Source organism: Trichomonas vaginalis (genome assembly GCF_026262505.1).
Source record: "Trichomonas vaginalis G3 chromosome Unknown ctg_172, whole genome shotgun sequence".
NCBI classification, from domain to species: domain Eukaryota; phylum Parabasalia; order Trichomonadida; family Trichomonadidae; genus Trichomonas; species Trichomonas vaginalis.
In genome coordinates, this window is record NW_026529259.1 from 56,908 (window position 1) to 79,713 (window position 22,806).

The following is a 22,806-nucleotide window of genomic DNA, read 5'->3' on the forward strand; positions in this document are numbered from 1 at the left end:
AAAGATTAAAGTTAAAGATAAAGCTGATACTATAACAAAAACAATTACAATGACCGATCCAGATAGTGGGGAACAAAAAGAAATAAAACAAACGATAGAAACTGGTGAAAGGTCAATTATTATTGATTATGATTCAAAGGATTATTATTCAATAATGTTAATGCTTGAATATTAAATGGCCTTAACAAAGAATTTTTCAAGTGATATTTTATATTCATCAACTATTTTATTATAAATATCATTATATGTTAAATGAAGTTCAGTTGTTGTTCCGTTCTTTGATATCTTAATTGTGCTAATATCCTTTATAGGATTTATTTTTGCAACTGTTCCGCAGCATGAAACCTCATCATCTATGAAAAATTGAATCTTAACGTCTGAATCTTGAACATCACAAAGAATGGCGATAATGTGAATTAATGATTCATAAGGTAAAATAATTAAACCGGATTGGTCAATTAAATTTATTATTGAATCATAAATTATTAATTATATTATATCACGGTAAATTTTCATTAATTCAGAATTAATGTCTATTTATATGGGTTATCAAGAGGTGAAGGGTATGTTGGATAAGTGGGAATTTCAACAGGTTCTTTACCGGGTTCAGATAAAATGATTGGGTCTCCATTCTCATGGTTTTCTTCATTCTCTTCATTCTTCGGTAAGTCACGAGTTAATAAATTTGGTTGAGTTGCTGACCTTGTTAATTCAGGACTAACATTAACTTTAACATTTTGAATAATTCGTGATTTATCATCATTTACGTTATAACCAACCGTAATCTCTGCTTTTGCGTTAGTGTTCTTTTGACTTGTGAAACGTCTTCTCATTTATAATTGAATAAAAAAAGAAAAATATATTTAAAGTTTTATTTAGTTGTTACGGTAATATCCCAAGGTTCATCATTGTTTGCTTATACTTTCTTTGTAACTGCACCAATTATGTTATTGATATTGCTTTGAGTTTCTTCCAGTCTTATTTTATCATTTACAATATCTTTAATCATTTCATTACATGCATTCTTAAAACCATCTGATTTTTCTAATTTACGTCTATCACTTTCTTTAATTAAATCAAAGTTATAACCTTGTTGAGAATAAAGTGGTTTCTTTATCAATTCCTTGAACGCTTCTGAAAGTGAAGATGAAGAAATTCTTGCCACTTGAATTGGTTTAAATTCTGCTTTCATTGCTTCTTTCTGTTCATTGAACACTGGATCGAATAAAGCAACTTTAAAGAATTTCTTAGCTGGAATTTCAGGTCTAATATTTGCATATTGACCATCAAACTGATTAACATATCGTGGTAATCCATCCGGTCCCTCTTCAACAGCATTTAATTTTCATTGAAATAAGAATATGGAATTAAGATGGTATGAATACATTGGACCATTTTCACCTTCTCCAATGTATTGTTTAAACAGCTTTTCCATTTTCATCAAATTCATAGGATAACGTTCATTATATGCTTTACGTTTAGGATAATCAGATATAGTTAATTTATAACCATTTATGACTTTAATATTACCTTGACCATCAGTAACGAAAACTTCATTTATACCATCAGGCTTTCCATTTGGACCCGTAATGTCTGCTTCATGTGCTTCCCAATTTGGTCCATGACGTTTGGCATATGCTTGAGCTTCTGGTAATGTTAAAACGTTTCTCATTTGTTTAACATCTTTTTGAAGACCAGCAACAATATGAACTAATTCTTTCATTCCATCTGGAACTTTCATAGTTCTATTATAATATGCACCCTTTTTGTTTGTCCCTTTTTTTAATGGAACCTGTAGAAGATTTGCTATTTCTGTCATGTTTAATTATAAATAAAAAATAAAAATTAATTATAAAAAGTTAATCAAATTTAACACTCCTTTATTTAAATCAACTATTATTTTTCCATGTTCACCTAATTGTTGATATTGTGTGTAAAGTTCATTAATGCTCATTGGTAAATTCACTTGATAAAGCATAACGTTCAACTGTTGACGACTAAACCCACTGAAAATGAAAAGGGTTGATAGATTTGATTTAATGTTTGTGCTTAATGCTTTGAAGTATTGAACAGCCATGAAGAATGAACACTGAATGTGTCGACATTGAGTTAATAATTGATTAAATATGATTTCTCATTTGTTATTAGTTTTGATTTCACTGCATCATCTAGAAAAATTAGTGAATGCAAAAATTCTCTATCAAAATTGAAATAGAAAGTGTTTCAAATAATTCATCCCGTTGTTTATCAATAATTTTATCCTCTAATCCTTGCTTCTTGATTGTATTATATAATTCTTTATACATTAAAAAGTTTTTTAAATAATCTTCTGCTTCTTCTTGTGATAAATAAATAATTGGAATTTTGATTAAATGCTTTAAAGATTCAAATGTATCATCTGAAGGTGAACCTGAACGGTTGATATAAATTAACACATGTGAATGGGGGAAGTGTTAGCAATAATGATAATTTGTTTTAATATCGTTAATGTTTTACCTTTATTTTGTTTACCAATTGCTGCAGTGATTGAATTTAAGTAACATTCAGAATATGGAATTTCATTAATTTTTCCTTAGATAGAGCATTTCTATTATCACTCAATGCTTCATTAATCATATCATCTATGTAGGTATTATATACTCCTGCTAATTCTTCAGAATTTAAATCCATTTAATCAAAAATAAATTTATAATTTTAAACATTTCTATTCATCAATATTTCATCATATGAACTTCTATACTGTGGTGGTGTACCTGTTGGATGATATTTCAAACCTTCATCCGGTGTCCATGTCCAATACGTAGTCCTAGTAAACCAAACCTGAGGAGGATTTGTCACTTTTGAACAGTAAGTGTCATTTTCACCTTGAATGATTGGATAAGCTTTCACTTGTACTGTAACTTGTGAGTTGAAAGTTTCTAATCCATCAAAGAATATACCCGCTCCATCACGTTGAACTGGAATAGTGCATAAGAATGAAGTTTGGTCTTTCCATGTTCTAGCTAATGGTGCGCCATTATCATCATTCAGTGGTCTAGTTAATGAGTCCTCGTATTCTTCTGTGCATTCATTCACTCCATCTAAATCAGAAGCTTGAAGCATACGTGTAAAGAATATGTCACCCACTGTGGTCATCGCTTGATCGGGGAAGTTTCTGGAATCTATAGTGACCTGAAGACCTCGAAGCATTGGATTTTCTAAAACCGTTCTTTGCATTGCATTCTTCGGAAATGTTAACACAACATCTGTAACATTATGAAGAGCGTATGAGAAATCTGAGCTGATACCTTCAGGAGTGATGCAACCTCCATTTAGTGAACGAACGTCAATATGTTGAGCTGGAATCATGAATGGATCTTCCTTACTGAATAAACGTGGTATTGCTTTAACTGATTCTTCAATTAAACCGTATCCTGGTGTAATGCATTTATCCTCTAAAACTTCCATCTTTGTGCATGAAATAATAACGTCATCAACTGTTGCGTCAGCAGATGTAGCGGCTAAGCTTGTAATTAATTTGGTAGGAAGTCCAATTTGTTGGAATTTGCGATCATATTTATAAACATGATTCATAATCTTTTCATAATTTTCATCAGTTATCTTTCATAAACGTAATTTTGTAAATCAGCAACTCTTAACGGGTCAACCTGACAAAATACTAAAGTATTCCCTGAAAACATAATATTTAAGAATGATATCACCAAATGATTTAGGATAATCATCGAACGCCTGAAATGCTAACAAATCATTTACCGGAATAATCATATCAAAAGTGATATCAACTTCTTTATTTGCGTTCTTGAAAACTTCTGAAGGGTCAATATATTTACCACATACTGAGTTATCATATTTTTGAACATTATTATATAACGAATGAACAAACTTTTTAACTTTCCTTTCTGATTTTGGTTTATATGTTGCAAATGCAAAAGATTCACGGGCGCAATCCATCTGAAGATAACCGGCATCACCTCTTTCGGTTTCTACTTCTAATTGTTTAAAGCTTTGATTTGATGATTTGTAACCAACGAATAAACGCATGCATTTAAAAGCGGCATCACATGTGAAAGCTTTATTTGAAACTAGAGTTGCTTTAACTTTGCGTTTAATATATGTGTCACCTAATTGGTTCACATCATGAGCCGGATTTGTAATTCTTAAATGAGTTTGTTTATCATCAAAATATGGAGCATCAGAGTCATAGCATGAACTTTCAAGTTCTCTATAATATCTTCTACCGTCATTCTTTGCGAATATTTCATTTATCTTTTCAAATGAATGAAACACATTTCCATTAATTGGTTTAGTGTTTGGCACCAAATAGTTAGTCGTCATTTATTATTAAATAAAAAATCAAAATTAAAAGATGAAAATGAATTTTTAATTTTAATGAAATAATCAACTATGGCTGCAGGTATATTTAAGAAACTGTGGGATAAAGTAAAAAGAGGAGCGCATAAAGTTTGGGAAACAATGAAGAAGGGAGCAAATTGGATATTTAAGAATAAAGAAGCAATTAGTGACGTTGCTGAATCAATAACACCAAAAGCTGCCCAATAAGAGAAATATTAAATAAAGGAGAAAAAGTTTATCAAAGACTTCAACCGATACTAAGATAAAAATAATATTTTTTTTCCACTATCTACCTCCTATTTTATTAAGTATTCCTTCAGCAATTCCACCAACTGCGTTACCTGCTTGTGCTCCATCGCCGGATTACCTGCTTTAGTACCTAATACTCCACCTATGATAGTTCCTGCCGTTTTCGCTACTGGTGCCAAAAAGTTTGCAACGGGTTTAATAACCTTTTATAAACCCAACCCGCAGCTTTCTTAATTCCATCCCATAATTTTTTAAAGAATCCTGCCGCCATTTCTGATTTAATATTAATTAAAAAATATATTTCATCACTTATATTCTAATTTTTATTTAATGATAAATGAAACCGATTTTAAAAATAAATGAAACAGAGGAGGAAGAAATAAATGAAAGTGAAAATGTTCAACAAAAAATAAACGTTGTTAAACCAATTACTGAAATAAAAATTTTTTCATCTGTTGAAGAATTTAATGACTATTATGCTAACAATAAAAAATTATTTGAAGAATTGACAACATGTAAATTGAATAAAATGTTTAAAGTTGATGGATTCAAAATTTCAAAAATAAAAGGAGTGGTTAGTTTGAAATCTATTCCTCAATCAAGAATCACCTCATTAATGAAAATAGATGATTTAACAAAAAGAATAGAAATTATTGAAGAGCGAATAAATCAAATTATTGATTTCATAAATCATGACTCGTTGAGCCCGGGTCCTTAAAGCCCATCACTGAGTTCAAGGTTATATTCATCAAATATTTCATTATTAAATGCAACTTCTGCTAGTTTATTTATTTTTTCAATACGATCATTTGAAAGTCTATCGTTTAATTTTTTCTGAAGTTTTTCATTTGCTAGTTCTGAAACTTTATTTGGATGATATTTAAACCCGTTAAATTCTTTTTCCTCAGTTTTGATCATTAATTTACAAAGAACTTTTGTGGTTGGAATTCGTTTAAACCATTTATCATTAATATTTGTTATAAATTCAATATCTGGAATTAATTCCCAAATTTTTGCATTTTCAATTAATTTATTATCAAATGCAAAAGCAATGGGTTTAATATTATGTTTACCTTTATAATATAAACTTTCTACATAATCATCGAAATAAACATCTACTTGTTTAATATTTTCAAGAATTGGTGAAAGAACATCCATTAATTGATTGATGGTTACGAATCTTGATCCACTCATTTTCTTACGAATTAAATAAAAAATAAAAAAAATAAATTTAACTTAGTTTTAATTTTACGTAAGAAGTCAATTTTTAAATCTTGATTTATTCAAAAACGTAAGAATAAAAACTGTAAGAATCTTACATTTTTTACTTCATATGTTAAAAAAATGATACAAAATCGTTCAATATTGTATGAATTCTTACGTTTACAAAAAAAGTCACACAACCCGTCCACATATACTACTTTTGTGAAGTGAAATTATCTTTCATCTGAAAGTAGTATATGTGGAAGGGTTGTGTGACTTTTTTTGTAAACGTAAGAATTCATACAATATTGAACGATTTTGTATCATTTTTTTTAACATATGAAGTAAAAAATGTATGATTCTGACGGTTTTGATTCTTACGTTTTTGAATAAATCAAGATTTAAAAATTTTCAAAATTGTAAGACATTTACACTCAGCCCATACATAACGAAATAAAAGAAGCTATATATAGATGATGTCAGGTTATTCAATAATTAAACATTGTTTAAATCCTGATTGGAATCAATGGAGTCATGAATGAAAAATAAACTTTAAGAAGCTAATGATTATTTGAATTTATGAAATCAATTATTTGATTCATTCTTTCTTCAATCTCTTCTATTCTTTTTGTTAAATCATCTATTTTCATTAATGAGGTGATTCTTGATTGAGGAATAGATTTCAAACTAACCACCCCTTTTATTTTTGAAATTTTGAATCCATCAACTTTAAACATTTTATTCAATTTACATGTTGTCAATTCTTCAAATAATTTTTTATTATTAGCATAATAGTCATTAAATTCTTCAACAGATGAAAAAATTTTTATTTCAGTAATTGGTTTAACAACGTTTATTTTTTGTTGAACATTTTCACTTTCATTTATTTCTTCCTCCTCTGTTTCATTTATTTTTAAAATCGGTTTCATTTATCATTAAATAAAAATTAGAATATAAGTGATGAAATATATTTTTTAATTAATATTAAATCAGAAATGCGGCAGGATTCTTTAAAAAATTATGGGATGGAATTAAGAAAGCTGCGGGTTGGGTTTATAAAAAGGTTATTAAACCCGTTGCAAACTTTTTGGCACCAGTAGCGAAAACGGCAGGAACTATCATAGGTGGAGTATTAGGTACTAAAGCAGGTAATCCGGCGATGGGAGCACAAGCAGGTAACGCAATTGGTGGAATTGCTGAAGGAATACTTAATAAAATAGGAGGTAGATAGTGGAAAAATAAATATATTATTTTTATCTTAGTATCGGTTGAAGTCTTTGATAAACTTTTTCTCCTTTATTTAATATTTCTCTTATTGGGGCAGCTTTTGGTGTTATTGATTCAGCAACGTCACTAATTGCTTCTTTATTCTTAAATATCCAATTTGCTCCTTCTTCATTGTTTCCCAAACTTTATGCGCTCCTCTTTTTACTTTATCCCACAGTTTCTTAAATATACCTGCAGCCATAGTTGATTATTTCATTAAAATTAAAAATTCATTTTCATCTTTTAATTTTGATTTTTTATTTAATAATAAATGACGACTAACTATTTGGTGCCAAACACTAAACCGATTAATGGAAATGTGTTTCATTCATTCGAAAAGATAAATGAAATATTCGCAAAGAATGACGGTAGAAGATATTATAGAGAACTTGAAAGTTCATGCTATGACTCTGATGCTCCATATTTTGATGATAAACAAACTCATTTAAGAATTACAAATCCGGCTCATGATGTGAACCAATTAGGTGACACATATATTAAACGCAAAGTTAAAGCAACTCTAGTTTCAAATAAAGCTTTCACATGTGATGCCGCTTTTAAATGCATGCGTTTATTCGTTGGTTACAAATCATCAAATCAAAGCTTTAAACAATTAGAAGTAGAAACCGAAAGAGGTGATGCCGGTTATCTTCAGATGGATTGCGCCCGTGAATCTTTCGCATTTGCAACATATAAACCAAAATCAGAAAGGAAAGTTAAAAAGTTTGTTCATTCGTTATATAATAATGTTCAAAAATATGATAACTCAGTATGTGGTAAATATATTGACCCTTCAGAAGTTTTCAAGAAGCAAATGAAGAAGTTGATATCACTTTTGATATGATTATTCCGGTAAATGATTTGTTAGCATTTCAGGCGTTCGATGATTATCCTAAATCATTTGGTGATATCATTCTTAAATATTATGTTTTCAGGGATACTTTAGTATTTTGTCAGGTTGACCCGTTAAGAGTTGCTGATTTACAAAATTACGTTTATGAAAAGATAACTGATGAAAATTATGAAAAGATTATGAATCATGTTTATAAATATGATCGCAAATTCCAACAAATCGGACTTCCTGCCAAATTAATTACAAGCTTAGCCGCTACATCTGCTGACGCAACAGTTGATGACGTTATTATTTCATGCACAAAGATGGAAGTTTTAGAGGATAAATGCATTACACCAGGATACGGTTTAATTGAAGAATCAGTTAAAGCAATACCACGTTTATTCAGTAAGGAAGATCCATTCATGATTCCAGCTCAACATATTGACGTTCGTTCACTAAATGGAGGTTGCATCACTCCTGAAGGTATCAGCTCAGATTTCTCATACGCTCTTCATAATGTTACAGATGTTGTGTTAACATTTCCGAAGAATGCAATGCAAAGAACAGTTTTAGAAAATCCAATGCTTCGAGGTCTTCAGGTCACTATAGATTCCAGAAACTTCCCCGATCAAGCGATGACCACAGTGGGTGACATATTCTTTACACGTATGCTTCAAGCTTCTGATTTAGATGGAGTGAATGAATGCACAGAAGAATACGAGGACTCATTAACTAGACCACTGAATGATGATAATGGCACCATTAGCTAGAACATGGAAAGACCAAACTTCATTCTTATGCACTATTCCAGTTCAACGTGATGGAGCGGGTATATTCTTTGATGGATTAGAAACTTTCAACTCACAAGTTACAGTACAAGTGAAAGCTTATCCAATCATTCAGGGTGAAAATGACACTTACTGTTCAAAGTGACAAATCCTCCTCAGGTTTGGTTTACTAGGACTACGTATTGGACATGGACACCGGACGAAGGTTTGAAATATCATCCAACAGGTACACCACCACAGTATAGAAGTTCATATGATGAAATATTGATGAATAGAAATGTTTAAAATTATAAATTTATTTTTGATTAAATGGATTTAAATTCTGAAGAATTACAGAGTATATAATACATACGTAGATGATATGATTAATGAAGCATTGAGTGATAATAGAAATGCTCTATCTAAGGAAAAATTAATGAAAATTCCATATTCTGAATGTTACTTAAATTCAATCACTGCAGCAATTGGTAAACAAAATAAAGGTAAAACATTAACGATATTAAAACAAATTATCATTATTGCTAACACTTCCCCCATTCACATGTGTTAATTTATATCAACCGTTCAGGTTCACCTTCAGATGATACATTTGAATCTTTAAAGCATTTAATCAAAATTCCAATTATTTATTTATCACAAGAAGAAGCAGAAGATTATTTAAAAAACTTTTTAATGTATAAAGAATTATATAATACAATCAAGAAGCAAGGATTAGAGGATAAAATTATTGATAAACAACGGGATGAATTATTTGAAACACTTTCTATTTCAAATTTTGATAGAGAATTTTTGCATTCACTAATTTTTCTAGATGATGCCGTGAAATCAAAACTAATAACTAATGAGAAATCATATTTTAATCAGTTATTAACTCAATGTCGACACATTCAGTGTTCATTCTTTATGGCTGTTCAATATTTCAAAGCATTAAGCACAAACATTAAATCAAATCTATCACCCTTTTCATTTTCAGTGGTTTAGTCGTCAACAGTTGAACGTTATGCTTTATCAAGTGAATTTACCAATGAGCATTAATGAACTTTACACACAATATCAGCAATTAGGTGAACATGGAAAAATAATAGTTGATTTAAATAAAGGAGGTGTTAAATTTGATTAACTTTTTATAATTAATTTTTATTTTTTATTTATAATTAAACATGACAGAAATAGCAAATCTTCTACAGGTTCCATTAAAACAAGGGACAAACAAAAAGGGTGCATATTATAATAGAACTATGAAAGTTCCAGATGGAATGAAAGAATTAGTTCATATTGTTGCTGGTCTTCAAAAAGATGTTAAACAAATGAGAAACGTTTTAACATTACCAGAAGCTCAAGCATATGCCAAACGTCATGGTCCAAATTGGGAAGCACATGAAGCAGACATTACAGGACCAAATGGAAAACCTGATGGTATAAATGAAGTTTTCGTTACTGATGGTCAAGGTAATATTAAAGTCATAAATGGGTATAAATTAACTATAACTGATTATCCTAAACGTAAAGCATATAATGAACGTTATCCTATGCAATTTGATGAAAATGGAAAAGCTGTTAAACAATACATTGGAGAAGGTGAAAATGGTCCAATGTATTCATACCATCTTATTCCATATTCTTATTTCAATGAAGAATTAAATGCTGTTGAAGAGGGACCGGATGGATTACCACGATATGTTAATCAGTTTGATGGTCAATATGCAAATATTAGACCTGAAATTCCAGCTAAGAAATTCTTTAAAGTTGCTTTATTCGATCCAGTGTTCAATGAACAGAAAGAAGCAATGAAAGCAGAATTTAAACCAATTCAAGTGGCAAGAATTTCTTCATCTTCACTTTCAGAAGCGTTCAAGGAATTGATAAAGAAACCACTTTATTCTCAACAAGGTTATAACTTTGATTTAATTAAAGAAAGTGATAGACGTAAATTAGAAAAATCAGATGGTTTTAAGAATGCATGTAATGAAATGATTAAAGATATTGTAAATGATAAAATAAGACTGGAAGAAACTCAAAGCAATATCAATAACATAATTGGTGCAGTTACAAAGAAAGTATAAGCAAACAATGATGAACCTTGGGATATTACCGTAACAACTAAATAAAACTTTAAATATATTTTTCTTTTTTTTATTCAATTATAAATGAGAAGACGTTTCACAAGTCAAAAGAACACAAACGCAAAAGCAGAGATTACGGTTGGTTATAACGTAAATGATGATAAATCACGAATTATTCAAAATGTTAAAGTTAATGTTAGCTCTGAATTAACAAGGTCAGCAACTCAACCAAATTTATTAACTCGTGACTTACCGAAGAATGAGGAGAATGAAGAAAACCATGAGAATGGAGACTCAATCATTTTATCTGAACCCGGTAAAGAACCTGTTGAAATTCCCACTTATCCAACATACCCCCACCTCTTTCATCAAACATCGAGAACCCAGGAATCTACGATTCCAGTCGCAATGCGCCATATAAAATAGACATTAATTCTGAATTAATGAAAATTTACCGTGATATAATAATTAATAATTATGATTCAATAATAAATTTAATTGACCAATCTGGTTTAATTATTTTACCTTATGAATCATTAATTCACATTATCGCCATTCTTTGTGATGTTCAAGATTCAGACGTTAAGATTCAATTTTTCATAGATGATGAGGTTTCATGCTGCGGAACAGTTGCAAAAATAAATCCTATAAAGGATATTAGCACAATTAAGATATCAAAGAACGGAACAACAACTGAACTTCATTTAACATATAATGATATTTATAATAAAATAGTTGATGAATATAAAATATCACTTGAAAAATTCTTTGTTAAGGCTATTTAATATTCAAGCATTAACATTATCGAATAATAATCCTTTGAATCATAATCAATAATAATTGACCTTTCACCAGTTTCTATCGTTTGTTTTATTTCTTTTTGTTCCCCACTATCCGGATCGGTCATTGTAATTGTTTTTGTTATAGTATCAGCTTTATCTTTAACTTCAATCTTTTTTCCATCGGGATATTTAAACCAAAATTCCAAAAATTCGATATTGTCAATCTGTTCATATTTTAATCTATCAATTACATTTTTAATACCATCTGAAAATCTTATGAAATGGTCATTATATGGGTTTGATTGAACTAAATTTGAATGAAGTGAAATATAACCCGATGATGAATATGACATTGACTCATATTTTCTGAAAACACTAAAATTTATAACATGAATGAATTTCTTATTCGTTGAATTTATGAATTCTTGAGGTAATCTTATTCTAGTTTTATTTATCACTGGAAAATAACGCTTTACCATATTTTTAATCGTAATAAAAATGTCAATTATCAATATTATTTCGAATAATAGCTGTGAATTAAATTTAACAGTTAGCGGAATTTATAATGTTACTCTCGTTTCTGTGAGTGGTAAATTTAATCCCATTCTTTTAGACCCTTCAGATTATATATCATTTATTAAAGATGACCATGAAAAAACGTATGATATGTATATAAATAATGTGATACGAAATGGGATATTAACATGATTTTAAGTTATTTAAATGAATCATTTATCGTATGGTATGAAGAAAATTTTAAATCAAAACCTGATAAACTTTTTGAACTTGATGAAATAAATAACCTTATTAAATTCCGCTGAAAATTAAATTTTGTACTCCTCATCTTCGTTCATTGTTGGGGATATTAAATTTTGAAAAAGATGTTGGGGATGTTTTGTATTCTGACACTGGTTCCAATTTCATTTTAATCAAATGTGATAAAGTTAATACCCCAATGAGATTTTCACATCAAACATTAGACCCTAACTCTTACCCATCAATACAAAACATTTTATCCATCAACTTAAACATATTTTCTTTATCATATCCGTTTCAATTATCCGGGAATTCATTTATTCTTCATTCAAAAGATTTATCAAATATTAAATTTAGAATAACGACCTATTTGATTGTGATTTAGAATTCATGAATGAAATATTATGGCAATTTCAAATAGAAAAAATAGTGATGAGATAACAGATTAAATATTTATTTTTAAATCATAATAAATGATTAAACAACAGCAACCACAGCAACTTAAGGCACAAAGCACCCAGGTCCCTCAGACCATTACATACGCCATATATGCATATAATTCAAAGACGGCAGAACAAACGCAAAGGTTGAAATATGGAGATTTGGAGATAGTATTGAAAAATGACCATTTCGAATTCGTTTGCAGGGTGGTGCAGTGATATCAAATATAAAAGAAATTTTATTTATGAATTCAAAAATTAAAGGTATAACGGATGATATAACATCAATTCCACCAGAAGAACAAAGATATTACGCATTAAATGCATTTCCTAAAGTTTTGAAGATTGGAAGATTTAATTTAAATGAGGAATTCATAAAAGGTTTCCTAAATGACATAATGAAGAAAGCAGATAAGGAATATGTGGATAGTGAGTTAAATAAGAAGACAGATAAGGAATATGTGGATAGTGAGTTAAATAAGAAGACAGATAAGGAATATGTGGATAGTGAGTTAAATAAGAAGACAGATAAGGAATATGTGGATAGTGAGTTAAATAAGAAGGCAGATAAGGGATGTGTTGCTGCTGCGTTAAATAAGAAGGCAGATAAGGAATATGTTAACGAAAAAGATAATGAAATTAAAGAAATGGTTGAATGGTATCATGAATGGACATCAAAGATTTTAAAAACTAAAGCCGATACAGGATGGGTTTCAGGATGTTTAGACCTTAAAGCGGATAAAACATATGTTAACGATGAGTTAGAGAAGAAGGTGGATAAGGAATATGTTAACGAAATATACCAAAGTTTGATAGGAACAACGAAAAATATTGAAACTATTGTTGGTGACTTTTCTATCTATGAAGAAAACAAATATTTTAGATGGGAGTTTGTACACTCCTTAAAAAATGGTATACGGTATAAACTCATTCCGAAAAATAACAATGAAATGTATGTAAGTTATAAAAAGAATGATGACACACAAGTTAAAGTTCCATTAGACAACAACTGTTACTTAAACTTATATGGAGACGAACAAAAGAAATATTTAAGAGTTTATGAAATGGCAGATATGACATTGCCTGACCCAGCTCCAGCACCATATTATTATGACTATGGAGATGATGTCAGAACACCACATGTAGATGAACAAAAGCTAACATTATATTTAGATTATTATAGATATAAAAGATATAATGCAATAGAAAAACGAGAATAGTATATTATTATACAGATGACAGAAATAAATATTATAGTCAAGATTTTACCTACCCTGAAAACATAAGATTATATTATAAAAAATATTCTGACACAAACCAGAAGAAACCTGAAATAGTTACACTATATCTTAAGTTCAAAAGAGACAATCCTATAATATCTCATATGTTTGATTTAATGAACCCAGTGGGTTCTATTTATACATCTATGGATGCAAGAGGTCCTCAAGTAATGTTTGGTGTTGGTGCATGGGAACAAATAATTGACAGGTTTTTGTATTGTGCAAACTCTTCAAAGGAAACCGGTGGTTCAAAGAAAATTACTGAAGCAAACCTTCCACCGCACACTCATACAGGAACTACAAACACATCAGGTAATCATACACATTCATTAAGAGACCATCCATTATACAACTCAGAATATTATGCTGGCAATGACGTTTTATCTCCAGATTATAACCATTCAGCAAAAAAGACTTTTCGACCAACTGAACCAGGAGGAAATCATTCACATACTTTCACAACAAATCCAACAGGCTTGGGTAAAGATTATATGCCACCATTTATGACTGTATTCGCATGGTACCGCATTTATTGAATGTGCTTGAGCCTACTTTGCAGGCTTACCGCGTTCATTGAATGAACTAAATATATTTTATGTTTGTAATTAATTAGGTAATGAAGTAATGAATGAACTGCAGAAATAAATGTTTACGTTAATGTTTACAGGTTATTCAATAATGAATTATTTTTGAAGAACTGAAGGTGCTACCATGTTACCATGTGCTACCAGGTTAATTAACTTCTTTTAAAAAATGAGACAACATGACATTTAGACAACAACACAGGAGGAAGGCAGTTATGACTTATTTTTGAAGAACTGAAGGTGCTACCATGTTACCATGTGCTACCAGGTCATTTAACTTCTTTTAAAAAATGAGACAACATGACATTTAGACAACAACACAGGAGGAAGGCAGTTATGACTTATTTTTGAAGAACTGAAGGTGCTACCATGTTACCATGTGCTACCAGGTCATTTAACTTCTTTTAAAAAATGAGACAACATGACATTTAGACAACAACACAGGAGGAAGGCAGTTATGACTTATTTTTGAAGAACTGAAGGTGCTACCATGTTACCATGTTGACGACATGACATTATGTCAACAACACAGGAGGAAGGCAAAAATAAATTCCAATCATACTTTATAAAGCATCATTTACAGGTATTTCATCGTCAGTAAATGAATCATCATTATCGTTTGGTTCAACCTGTTTATATAATCCTTTCATTTCTTCTTTCAAAACATAACACCATGTTTGTTTACCGTCTATTCTTCTATGTTTCCTATCACATTTATCCTTAATACTCATTTGGAAATTCTTGTCTTTCATGTCTGATGGTTTGCAGAATAGAGCATTTTCACACGTCATACCTGCACACAATTCATCATAATGTGTATTTATCCATACATCTAAAGGATTTGATGATAATTCTATTAAATCTTGTTTGGCTTCAGTCATCGGTATGATTCGTACATTAAATGATGAAAGGTCATATTGCATAAAATACGTCAGTAAATTATCATAAAATTCCTTAGTGCATGAATCCATTAAATTCTTGAAGTAATCAAATTGACCCTTGAATTTACCATTAACTCTTAAAACTACGTATCTTCTGTCTCCAACTTCAATTTTGACAGGGTAGACGTTGTTAGTTACAAAATGAAGTTTGCAACGTTCTGAGCTGTTCTTCTGGGTTGATTCTTTTCATTAATTCTAATTTGATTATCCGTAATAATTGATTTCAAAGCGTTGAAGTTTGCGAGTCTGTCTTCACCACATTCTTGAGTTCATTAAGTACAAGAAACATTTTATTTTCAACTACTGAGTTGAAATTACCCGTTAGCTCACTTATTTCAGTAATGTTTTTACATGAATAACCAGCGAGAAGTTCAGAAATAATGTCTGTAAATCTGTTTTTACCTGTTCCCTGAAGTCCTTTCAAAATAATTGCTGTTTCATTCTTGATTCCAGGATGTTGAATCATTGATGCAATCCAGCCGAGAAGGTATTTATACACTTCATCGTTATTATCACAAATGACTTCTTTAATGAAATTCATAAACATCTCAATTTTTGAGTAATCAGGCTTTTCAAGAATGTTGTATTTATAACCTTGAAACGTTGAGAAAACATCTGGAGAATCAGATTTAAAGCAAACACCCTTAACGGTTAATGAAGACAATTGATTTAATAGTACGTCCCATGCTGTTATTGTTTTACCTTCTTCTTTAAATAATTTAATCATTTTAAGTGACTCTTTCATGTTTGATTGAAGAACGAATGACATTTGATTCATTTTGTCGTGGATATTATAGTCCTTTTGAATGAAATATTTATTTCCGCAATCTACAAAACGGATTACACGTGATAAATCCTCAATTACTTCAGAACTGTTTTTATACTGATGATTTTCAGCCTTGCGTCTAATATCTGTTATCAAAAACGAGTCATCAAGTTTGATATCAAATGTTATTTTTGGCTTACGTAATAAAGGTAAAACATATTCATCATAATATTCCTTTTGATAAAGTTTTAGAATCTTCACCAAAACAAATGGAGAAGTCATTAAATGTGCATATCTACCACGTGCTTTTTCAAAATTACTTTTAGCATTTTCTGTTAAACTGCAGAAATTATAAACGTTATCGTATGCTTCATTAATTAAATGATTAGGTAACGAATTAATTGCTTGAAACAGTGTGAATAATGTTATTTCTTTTTCTAAATTCATGTTTCCACCGTCATTATGTACTTCAAAATCACAGATGCCATCAACTATGCTCTGGGCAAGTTTATCGTCAATGTTTACATCTTTGTTTTCATTCATGATAGTCTTTATTTCTTCGTTCTTCTGTTCAACTCTTACCTTAATATTCAAATCATTTAATATATCGTTTACTGTTCTAGTTAATGTTGAATCGTAACTTCCACGAATGAATGAGTATGTATTGATTGGTTCTGTTGCATTCTTGCGAACTCTTGAATCAGCCATAACCACTAATGAACGCTTTGAATCAGCCATAGAAGTCATTATGTCAATATCATAATCATTGCAGGAATAACATTTAATCATTCTGTTCGAGGTTGAATAGAAGAAATTAGTGTTGCAATAAATGTGAAGACCTCCTGATGCGGTTTTAACGATAACATCTTTATCCGAAAGTTTTGATAAAATGTCTTTTCTAACTGTTTCTTTAAGTTCATCATTGTACGATTTATTGATATCAACATCTATAATCGTTAAATTTGAAATTTTATTTACTAATAAAGCTGTACCAGTTTTCCTTCCTCTTCCTCCATCATGTTTGAGGTAGTTATGTAAATCAATCTTGTTTTCACCAATTCTTTCGTTGAGGGTTTTAGTTTCTGCCACAACTAATGAATCAACTAATGAATCAATAACTTGTTCATCAGAAACGATATAGTTGCTGTTGTTGTTGTTTGTTGCCGTCATTTATATAGGAATAAAAAAATAAAAATAATTTTAAAACTAACTTTATTTTTGGGCTACATCAAATTTTCGTAAATGTTGTCTAAATGTCATGTTGTCTCATTTTTTAAAAGAAGTTAAATGACCTGGTAGCACATGGTAACATGGTAGCACCTTCAGTTCTTCAAAAATAAGTCATAACTGCCTTCCTCCTGTGTTGTTGTCTAAATGTCATGTTGTCTCATTTTTTAAAAGAAGTTAAATGACCTGGTAGCACATGGTAACATGGTAGCACCTTCAGTTCTTCAAAAATAAGTCATAACTGCCTTCCTCCTGTGTTGTTGTCTAAATGTCATGAGGTTAGAAATGAGGTTAGATCTAACCATCTACCCTAAAAATTATTTTTGGTGAATTCAATAAAATAAATGGTTCATTTACTCACAATATTTTTGTACAAAACAACCCCAAGCTTTTAACTTCTTTTCTGCAGCTTCTAATGCTATCTTAGCGAGTTCATATTCTCTAAATTCTCTCTTTAAATTTTCTTGTTCCCATTGGTCTAGTTCGTATGGAGAATCTCTATAACCATAACATAACTCACGTTCATGTTCTAATTGTTTTTCGCACATTTTTCCAACTTCTTCTTCAAACAAAGGTTTAGCATTCTCTACTGTATCTTCAAGTTCTTCTTCATCTAATTTCTCATGAACTTTCTTGTCTATGGAGTCCATAATATCTTTGACATAAAATGCATACTTTACAGAGCACCATTCAGCAACAAAATGAACGAGGTCAGGATGTATGTAAATACCTTTGAATTCATTTATAACACCCTTAGTAAGCTTATAAAATGCTTGTTTTGAGGTTGAGCCACTTTTGGCTCGACCGTATTCTTTCAACCAAAACTCAAGAATTTCCTGCATTTTAGCACTATTGAGAAATCTGTTTAAATGGTTTAACTTTCCTGCTTCTCTTGCCATCTTTGTTGCATTAATGTAACCATCCTTGTCTCTACGTAAGACTTCAATACCGTTATAAGTGCCTTTTGTGAATGTTTCGCCATTAGATTTGTTAGTGAATGTTTTTGCTTCGACTGACATTTCTGTTCTTACATACAAAATAAAAAAATAAAAATAATTTTAAAACTAACTTTATTTTTGGGTCATTTACACTCATTCCGATGAAGTCATGACAAATCATTTCCTGTGTTGTTGTCTAAATGTCATGTTGTCTCATTTTTTAAAAGAAGTTAAATGACCTGGTAGCACATGGTAACATGGTAGCACCTTCAGTTCTTCAAAAATAATTCATAACTGCCTTCCTCCTGTGTTGTTGACATAATGTCATGTCGTCAACATGGTAACATGGTAGCACCTTCAGTTCTTCAAAAATAAGTCATAACTGCCTTCCTCCTGTGTTGTTGTCTAAATGTCATGTTGTCACAAACTTTAGAACGGCATAATTTAAATTTTTATTTTTATATAAATGGATACCCCACAAGCTCAAAATTTACCACGAATCATAACAAGGGAGGAAATGATAAAAATGATGCAAGAACATGTTAAAAATAACAAACCACTAAAATTGAGAAAATGTGGTTATGCAGTAATGATGGAAAGAGAGATGTTGTCAAAGAGGAATAAAAATTAAATTTGGATTGAGTTTAAAAATTCATCTTTATTAAATTCATCTCTTCCAATCAATTTATTTATTCTATTAAATTCTTTTATTTTTGCTTCACTCAGTTTAAGGATTGAACGGTAAGTTTCTAATTTTTCGATTATTTCTTTATCGTTTTCAGTTCCATTAGTTTTATGGGCATCAACCCCACCGCATTGTGGCTTCTTTTTGTAATAGCATATTTTTGATTTAATTCTGTTTAGTTTCTTTTTATATTCATCGTCTGGACTCTTGGCTGCTTCGTTGTCACTCATTTCTTACGAAATAAAAAAAATTAAATATTATTTAAATATAATGGAGTAATAAAATAAATCGGAATTTCTATTAATTTATTGTCAACTTCAACTAATACATTACCGTTAATATATCTAACAAATTCAGCTATTGTGTCAAATCTTCGTCTTCTTTTTGTCATTGATTTATCAGTTTTTCCATAATCGAGATGAATCAAAACTTTATCCCCTTGTTTAAAATTCATGAGCCCCGAATTAATTTGTTCACGTTTAACATCATTTAACTTTTCCATTTGCTTTCTAATATATTCCCATTCTTTTGAAATATCATTTTTCATTTCCACTGGTTTCATGTTTATAGTTCTATGCCATGTATTATTGTAATAATATACTAACTGCTGTATGATGGAGTCATGATTTCCATCCCAGTATATCTGACCGTTAACCCCTAACGCATCTCTAAGAGTTCTCATTACCGCATCAACTATTTTATTATGAAACGTATATGGAGAGGATGAAAAGTAAAAATTAATTTGTGGGAAATAATGAGTCATAGCTGCCTGAAATCCTTTATCACCATCACCCCTTATATTATCTACTCTTTCATGATCTAGTAAGTATTGAATAGCTCTTCGTGTTTCCTGTTCTGTTTTCCCTTTCACTGGAATGCAATATAAATATCTAGTGTTAATGTTAATGGCAAATAAATAAGTAACGTTTCCTTTTGAATATTCCAGATGATCGATTTCGTATGAATATGGATATGGAGCAAATGAGGGACGACTAAATTTTTCCTTTAATGGTTGAATTTTTGGGTCAATTGGTTTATTTAATATCTTGAAATCCTTTTTAAAATCTTTTTGCTTCTTTAATGTTTGAAATGGATATAATAAAGTGAATGATGAAGGATTAACTGAATGAGGAGGCGGTACTGTCGTTGGAGGTTTTGGTGTTGCAAGTGGTTTAATTTTATCTGCTTTGATTTTGGATTTCATTCCTTCCTTCATTAATTCTGGATGTATTCTATTCATTTGTTTTAAATATGCTGTATATAAAGGTTTGATATACTTTCCCGCTTCGAGTTTATGTTGAAGGATGAATTCCAAAAGTTGATCTTCATTTAAAAGTCGGGCTGAATATGGTTTAACTAATGAATCATAAATTAAAGCTTGTGCATCATTTATGGTCTGAAGGACCTGGGTGTTTTGTTCCTTTTGTTTTTGTTCCTTTGGCTTTGGTTTTTGTGGCTCAGGATTATATAAATTATATAATTCATCAATATCTTCTTCTGTTAATAGTTTATTTTTGAAATCTTTCAATTGTTTAAGTTGTGATTTAGTTTTTCCCTTTATATATTCATTATTTTTAATTTTGTCTTTAATTTTAGAAATTATTTTATCATGATATTTCAAAATTTCATTTTTATAATATGGATAATAATAATCCATATCATCACCCGTTATATCTTCATTATATTTTTGGAGATATGCTTTTAAATCATAATAATTAAGAAAATTTTGATTAAATACTAAATCATCAATTAAATTTTTTAAATGTACGTTATCCATTTATATAAAAATAAAATCAATGTTTTAAGGGTGCCCACCTCTTTGATCAAGAATCAAAACCATCATTAACGGTTCCTTTTGTCTCTTCTGTGGCATTTCATTAAAAATAAAAAATAAATTCTTTTAAATAAATGGCATACAACATCCATTTTCACAACATACAGCCTTAGTGTGTGCTCCTGTTAATGCAGTCTTACCGATTGTTAAGCGAGTCATTGACCCATTTTTAAGTTGTAAATTAATATTCTGACCATCAAATATCAATTTATCATTTATTATATCCAAATAATTTTTAGGTGTTAATTGTTTATTTTGTCTTAAACTAACACCTTTCATTTTTTGTGCAATCTTTTTAAAATCACTTCCATCAATTGAACCGTTGAATGATGTATAACACTTAGGACATAAAGCAACCATGTTATCACCTTGTTTCTCAATTGCTAAACCCAATAATTTTTTCTCATGTGCTTTTTCTTCAGCTTTATTCTTTAATTTAGGTTTAAATTTCTCATCAAAACAGAAGAAATTAAAAGGTGCGAATTTGAAAATGTTTTTATCATAAAATTGTTTATCGGTTATAATCGCCTGAAATGCTTGAGTGTTAGGAAGATTTGGATCGCCGGCGATTGCCCAATAAGATGAATCAGTATCACCTTCAATGAAATGAAAACGATTAACATCCATGCATTTATACATAAAATCATAAATGAAAACCAAATACCAGTATTTTGCGTTATCTAAAGTGAAGAATGCCTCTTGTAAACATGTTTCACATCTATAAAATCTATCTTTAAGCATCAGTTGATATGTATCTTCACCTATTTCTCTTATGTTTTTAAACTTATTTGACATACATGCAACGCGTGACTTCTGTGCATTCATTATTTTAGTCTTTGCGTAATTTTGTGTATTCATTGCATCGTAACCATATGATCCATTAAGTGAAATCTTGCAAAATAAACTTTTTCCTTTATTTCCTTCTAATTCAGCCTTTTGTCTTTCGTTCATAAATTCATTCGCAAATTCATTAAAACAAGTGTTTTTCGTAAATGTTAAAATTGATTGAATATCATCGATGATAAAATGAAATCTGTCTATTAGATACCAAAGATAATAAGAAGAAAATGGTTGATATTGGTTGTGTGTTGATGCTAACTGAGTTAATTTCCTCTGTTTCTGGTCAACTGGTAGATTGTTTGATTTCATGTAATTATACATAAAACTGCCAATTGTTTTTTCATCTGTGATAATATCTAAGTTTCTTATTATCGGTAAAAAGTTTATGTAATCATTAATGTATTTTTCATCAATGTGACCCTTTACTTCAGCCACGAATAAAGTATTTTTCTTCTTAATAATTCCCAGTGCTTTTGCTTTCTTTGTTGCTGTATCACAAATGATAACACCATTCAATCTTCCCGGCATATACATTTTATGGTCAGTATATTGAATGAAATCATGAGGATTAGATGAAAATGATGAAGGATATAATGAATTAAAGTCAACTCCAACGAAATGAGTCATAATGTTGGTGGTGTCCTCATTTGATACAGTTTTAGTTTCTGGATTATATGAAAGTTTATTAATGTGCGTGATTCCTTTAAGATTAACACGATGTTGAACATTTGATAGACCACCAGTAATTCCATTACGGAGAATGTGATAAGCTTCAACTGAATCTAAAGTCATTGGTAAATTATTTTTTAATGCATAATTTCTTAAATTGATTCTTAAACGTTGAACATCTTCATCTTTATTTGCTTTTACGACATTGCAATAACAACACATTAACTGACAATTTTCTTTGGTATGTGGTTTTTCATTATCTATTCTATCCAATGTTGGTTTATTAGCATATGTAAACGCTTTACCA

General features: G+C 30.0%; 5 protein-coding genes and 6 pseudogenes across 11 annotated transcripts, besides 2 other annotated features; 5 read left to right on the forward strand and 6 right to left on the reverse strand.

Moving 5' to 3' along the window:
- Window positions 1–3,270: part of a mobile genetic element that runs on past the window's edge.
- A 1,134-nt stretch (window positions 3,271–4,404) lies between these two features.
- TVAGG3_1086960 lies at window positions 4,405–4,619 on the forward strand (annotated as a pseudogene). The gene has a single exon. A coding segment is annotated over exon 1 (215 nt).
- A 2,439-nt stretch (window positions 4,620–7,058) lies between these two features.
- Window positions 7,059–7,273, reverse strand: TVAGG3_1086970 (annotated as a pseudogene). The gene has a single exon. A coding segment is annotated over exon 1 (215 nt).
- A 69-nt stretch (window positions 7,274–7,342) lies between these two features.
- TVAGG3_1086980 lies at window positions 7,343–7,859 on the forward strand (annotated as a pseudogene). Its single transcript has one exon. A coding segment is annotated over exon 1 (517 nt).
- Window positions 7,860–8,406: 547 nt separating this feature from the next.
- Window positions 8,407–22,806: part of a mobile genetic element that runs on past the window's edge.
- On the forward strand, window positions 9,855–10,757 carry TVAGG3_1087000 (uncharacterized protein; the record flags this gene model as incomplete). Its single annotated transcript, XM_051256894.1, has 1 exon — window positions 9,855–10,757. One exon carries the CDS (start codon window positions 9,855–9,857, stop codon window positions 10,755–10,757), a length of 903 nt encoding a protein of 300 aa, XP_051075844.1.
- Window positions 10,842–11,183, forward strand: TVAGG3_1087010 (uncharacterized protein; the record flags this gene model as incomplete). The annotated part of the gene is made up of 1 exon (XM_051256895.1): window positions 10,842–11,183. The coding sequence occupies one exon, from the start codon at window positions 10,842–10,844 to the stop codon at window positions 11,181–11,183; it is 342 nt and encodes a 113-aa protein (XP_051075845.1).
- On the forward strand, window positions 12,769–14,071 carry TVAGG3_1087020 (annotated as a pseudogene). Its single transcript has one exon. A coding segment is annotated over exon 1 (1,303 nt).
- On the reverse strand, window positions 15,163–17,476 carry TVAGG3_1087030 (annotated as a pseudogene). The gene has a single exon. A coding segment is annotated over exon 1 (2,314 nt).
- TVAGG3_1087040 (uncharacterized protein) lies at window positions 17,887–18,183 on the reverse strand (the record flags this gene model as incomplete). The annotated part of the gene is made up of 1 exon (XM_051256896.1): window positions 17,887–18,183. One exon carries the CDS (start codon window positions 18,181–18,183, stop codon window positions 17,887–17,889), a length of 297 nt encoding a protein of 98 aa, XP_051075846.1.
- TVAGG3_1087050 (uncharacterized protein) lies at window positions 19,099–19,386 on the reverse strand (the record flags this gene model as incomplete). The annotated part of the gene is made up of 1 exon (XM_051256897.1): window positions 19,099–19,386. One exon carries the CDS (start codon window positions 19,384–19,386, stop codon window positions 19,099–19,101), a length of 288 nt encoding a protein of 95 aa, XP_051075847.1.
- TVAGG3_1087060 lies at window positions 19,762–20,813 on the reverse strand (annotated as a pseudogene). The gene has a single exon. A coding segment is annotated over exon 1 (1,052 nt).
- On the reverse strand, window positions 21,057–21,815 carry TVAGG3_1087070 (uncharacterized protein; the record flags this gene model as incomplete). The annotated part of the gene is made up of 1 exon (XM_051256898.1): window positions 21,057–21,815. The coding sequence occupies one exon, from the start codon at window positions 21,813–21,815 to the stop codon at window positions 21,057–21,059; it is 759 nt and encodes a 252-aa protein (XP_051075848.1).